The 4,861-nt window shown below is 36.5% G+C and overlaps 1 protein-coding gene across 3 annotated transcripts; it reads right to left on the reverse strand.

Annotated features, from left to right (window-relative positions):
* Positions 1-725: 725 nt before the first annotated feature.
* Mnn1 (menin 1) lies at positions 726-4,861 on the reverse strand. Of its 3 annotated transcripts, XR_013260559.1 has the most exons (7): positions 4,062-4,861; positions 3,382-3,607; positions 3,065-3,311; positions 2,843-2,992; positions 2,015-2,764; positions 1,433-1,635; positions 726-1,306 (listed from the first exon to the last, which is right to left on the reverse strand). XR_013260559.1 is itself a non-coding variant. In XM_077430051.1 (6 exons), exons 1-5 carry the CDS (start codon positions 4,650-4,652, stop codon positions 2,260-2,262), a joined length of 1,719 nt encoding a protein of 572 aa, XP_077286177.1. In that variant the 5' UTR covers positions 4,653-4,775; the 3' UTR covers positions 726-888; positions 2,221-2,259. The 3 variants fall into 3 exon arrangements, 1 of the variants encoding a protein (XP_077286177.1); XR_013260560.1 differs by having other exon boundaries at positions 726-1,674; positions 2,024-2,764; positions 4,062-4,775; XM_077430051.1 differs by lacking the exon at positions 1,433-1,635 and having other exon boundaries at positions 726-888; positions 2,221-2,764; positions 4,062-4,775.

Genomic DNA, 4,861 nt, shown 5'->3' on the forward strand with positions numbered 1-4,861 from the left:
ATATGCAGTTTTTGATATTTAGTGCCTTAAACATTGTTCTATGACAAATATTTGAATGAAAGAATGCATTCGATTTGTATGTGAATATAAGTTGAAAATTTTGCGACATTGCTTAGAAGCCATAGAAACTATTTTTTTTTAAATCAATTTTCGTATTTCTATTGTTAAAATTTTCTAAATAAATAAATATTAGATTTTTGATAAACTCATTTGCCACACACTAATAATTGCTATTACAGTTAAAATTGCATAATAATTTTAAGCAATGTCAATTTACATATATGCATAATATATATATTATTACCGTTAAAAATAAAATTAAAAAAGTTTGTATGTATTAATAACGTTCCAAGACTTCTTTTACATGTTTATGTAATAAACCAAAGAACTTATGAATTTTGTAATAATAAAATTAACTTGCAATCTATATACGGGCGATGTGCCGTCGCTAATTAGTCTTCCTCGAATCTGATCGATTGAAACGTACTTGATTTCTTTTATGAAGGCCTTGTTTAAGTTGAATTAAACATTAGATTATATTATTGTAGTATTGATTAGTTCATAAAAATATTGATTATAAATAAGAAACATTCTCATTATTTATTATGTTTAATTAAATATATTAAAATATAACATTTTCATCTCTCGTATTGTACCCTGATCATACTTTCCTCATCATATTTGGGAATCGAATGGATGAATTGAATGAAAGTAGTTTTTTTTTTACATACACTATGTGCATTCTTATAATTATTTATTTAGTAATGGAAGATCAGATCTGAACATGTAACTTAAAAATACTATATACAATACTATCCTAGTATTGAGTAGGGCTAGGCATCTTCGAGTGCAAATGATCTTATATGTCATCTGTCATTTCACACCCATCTGCAGAAAGGGAAAAATACATGAATCTTATTGATTAAAAAAAACTTTCAGCCACTCAAAGCAATAAAACTTCAGCTCCTAGATTTGACAATTGATGAATATGGTAGTTTTTATGCTATTGATTAAATTACATAGTACTAATGGTTTTACCCAGCTTCGCTCAGTATTCGTAATATAAACTGCTGAAACATGGCTAATCTAATAGTAAACATTCATATGTTCTTTTATTAAATTTATTTGAATTGGAACTGGGAATCGGAATTGGAACTAAAATAGGAATCCGGATTCGAAACTGAAACAGGAATCGGAAACCGGAACTGAAAAAGTATTCCGGATCCGGAACTGAAACAGGAATCTGGATCCAGAACTGAAAAAGGAATCAGGAACTGGAACTGAAAAAAAGAATCGGAATCCGGAACTGAAACAGGAATCCAGAACCGTAAATGAAAATGGATTGGGAACCAGAATTGAAACAGTAATTCGGATTCAGAACTGAAGAAAATAATCGTAACCCAGAACTGAAACAGGAATCCGGAACGGGAACTAAAAAAGGAATCGGGAAACTGAACTGAAAAAAGAATCCAGATCTGGAACTGAAAAATGAATCAAAAACGAAAATGATATCGATATCATCACAGATTCTACGAACCAAAATTTACATACATACATACATAGTCTCTTTCGAAATTATATATTAGATTACAGGATACAAGTAAACTGAAGTTATTTGAAGTCAACAAAAATCGTCTACCAATCTGAATAGGGGTCTACGTGACGAGACAGAATGTTAAATTACAGAAAACACAAATATCGGAAGGCAAAGATCGAAAATCGAAAGTTCTTAAGTCGAAAAATCAAAAAAAAATGGTGCATGGTAAACGGTACATATGTACTCACTTAATTTGCGCGAGCAGGATACAAAAGGAACAAGAGGAACATGCTTTTCCTCCCGTATTCTGCGCGCGCACATTAATACGGGAGGAAAATCCTTTTCCTCTTGTATCCTGCTCGCGCTAATTAAGTGAGTATGTACCGTTTACCATGCACCATTTTTTTTGATCTTTCGACTTTCGATTTTCGATCTTTGCGTTTTCTGTAATTTAACATTCTGTCTCGTCACGGAGACTGTCTGAATAGATATGCACAATTCACAGAGTGCAACAAACATAGAATTGAGAATAGTTAAAACATCGTATAATCACTAAAAAATTGTATCCTCTACTTTACAATTCTAAGGATGCCCGGCTCTAAACAATAGGACTCGGACATAAGAAGTTCTAGTGCTAAAATCTACATACACTTATGGAATGAATTTAATAATTAATGACTGACATTTACAACATGGACAGGCGATGGATTCAACGCCGACATTTATTCTCGCCTTATTCGTTTCGGACGAATACTGCAGTGTGCATTTGAATCGGTACCGTCGCCGCTCGCTTTCTGCTTCTTACTGACGAATACCTGGCTTTGAGCCGTCAAATGTAAAGATATCGCGTGCGTATTCAACTTTTCAGCGAGCAACAGATCTTTCAGACCTTTCATCTTATGACTGTATAGAGTGGTTGTCGGGTGGCTGTTTGCCACAGCTTCCATCTCCTCGCCCAGCTCCTTGGGAGTGTTTTCCGATGACGCTGTCGCGGATATGGCCGAACTACTTTGTGACATTGAAACGTCATCGGCACTTTGTGACTCATTGTCAATGGAGGAATTATCTTTCGCTTCATCAGTACTTTCATCGTGGCATATTATGTTGACTTGAGCCCTAACATCGGCGTCGAATTTCGATATTGTGCTGACTAAAGGTTTCGCCCAGCCTATGTGCAATATCGGAGTTTGACTCTCTTCTTCCCACTTACAAATACCGTCGTAAAACCTTTAAAAAAAACACACCATTTAATTATGTAATTTGTATTAAAAAGAAAATACTATATATTATTGCGACAATACAAACCTTAAAAGGTGTGCAAAACACTGAGGATCTTTTAAAATTGACCGTGCCGAATGACCGGAACTTTCGATCTTCATTATTTGAGGGATTAGCTCGTTGGCTATTTCGATGAATTCTTTATATATTTCCTCATCGTCTCTAGAATAGTTGTATCTGCGGAATATAATTTCTTTTTAATAAAATAAAATGTATACATAGATTACGCATTGATTGAAATGTACGTACGATCTGATTACGTCTCCGGCATCGGCCCAACTGCCGAAAGCTTCTTTGTACATTTTATTGCGGAAATAATATCCACCTTGAAACGTGTAAGGATACACATGCCTGTTGCAATAGTTTTTCCTGGCACTTCCTATTGCTTCTTGGAACAATTCAGAAGCATCGGGTCGAACTTTTCCATCATCATAACGTCTTACTTCTTCGAGCTCTCCCAAATTTCCCAAAGCCATAGGATAGCCGCTGAGGTAACCTACAAAATATAATGTTTATTTTTATATAAATGCAAAAATACGTACATTGTAAAAATTATTTTATAATACCTTGCTCGTACAGAAGCCATAATAGGCGCTGTTGCATCAAAGCTACTTCAAACGCGTCCGTAGTAGAATCAATCGAAGGATTTATGGAAGAGACTAAAGCCGCAACTTCCATGTGTCTCGTACAAACTACAGGATAGCCGGCTACATACAACCAAGATGTTGTAATAGCGCCAGCTCCGATGGGCTGACCGCGTTTGTCTTCATTCCCTTTGCCATGCCAAGTAACCTAAAAATTATATACATACATACATACATATATAGAATGCTACAACTAGTACTTTTGAAGTGTTTTTACAAATAAAATTGTATATAATTATATAGTAGACATAATTTTCCAAATGAAATTCAATTTGGCAGTTTTTTTTTTAATAAATCGGGAACTAAAGCATTGTTTTTTTTAACTTTGATTCAAGATTATTTGGAATATCAAAGCTTTAGCTCCTAAGCTTAATTTTTAAACTAGCAACTTCGGCATTTGTAGTTGGGAAAGTCTTTTTAGCAACTTTCATGTTGATTACTTCTACTACTTTCTGCAATTTAGAAATGGAGGCAAGAAGCTAAAGCTTCAATATTTATAATAATAACAAATAAATAAAGTTTTGTTCGTGTATTAATGAAAAAACTGTTGGGTATTAAGCCCTATATGGAAAATTGTACAGTTATATGATAAAAAATAATACCTCGGCTGTTTCATTGCCATCTGGTCCGAAGACGACCCAAGCATGATCTTCTGACAGAGCCAAGTGTACATCGGTGTACCCGAGCACTTGACAAGCGGCTACAACAGCAAAGGCGACGCCAAAGCAATCCAATTTGCTACCTGTCAGGTAGCTGTAGAGGCTCTGAAGATGTGCACGGTCTTTGTAGTAACTCCGTGTTAATGAGTTCCAAATAACATCTGATACCTTCTTGATGAGGGCACGTGAGGCGGTCTGCAGATGTTTTGTTTTAGCCTCGTTGCCTAGGGCTCCTCTGATGATTCCGACGAATTTGTCATACAAGGTGCTCACCTCTTCGTATGTGATGACTGGGAAGCCAACTTTGACCAGTTTGTCGGATTTGGAATCGTTTTGATGGCGAGATTTGAGCGTTTGTTTATCTTGTTCGGGGTTCGAGGGTTTGCGTTCCGTCAGACTGTTCTCGATGGCTCCGACGACGATGGAGAGAAGGGCGAGGTCCGGCTCTTTCTCCACTTCGCTCCTGAAGAGCTCGATGAGACGGCACGCGCCACTGATTGGGAAGCTGTCTCTGTCGGGGCCGCGGGACCACATTTCGCGCCAAAACACTCGCGCCAAAAACTACATTTGACAACCACCAACTCGCCGGCAAAACAACCCGGCTTTCCTAACCTCGCGTTGACATGCGCATTGCGCGCCACGAATACTGGCAACACTGGCTACTTTTCGATTTTTTACCACCCTATTTTAGATTTATCGCATATAAAAGAAGAGGTTCGGTGATTACTGGTCACACAGTCACT

The sequence above is a fragment of the Arctopsyche grandis genome, chromosome 4 (assembly GCF_051622035.1).
Source record: "Arctopsyche grandis isolate Sample6627 chromosome 4, ASM5162203v2, whole genome shotgun sequence".
In the NCBI taxonomy this organism is placed as follows: domain Eukaryota; kingdom Metazoa; phylum Arthropoda; class Insecta; order Trichoptera; family Hydropsychidae; genus Arctopsyche; species Arctopsyche grandis.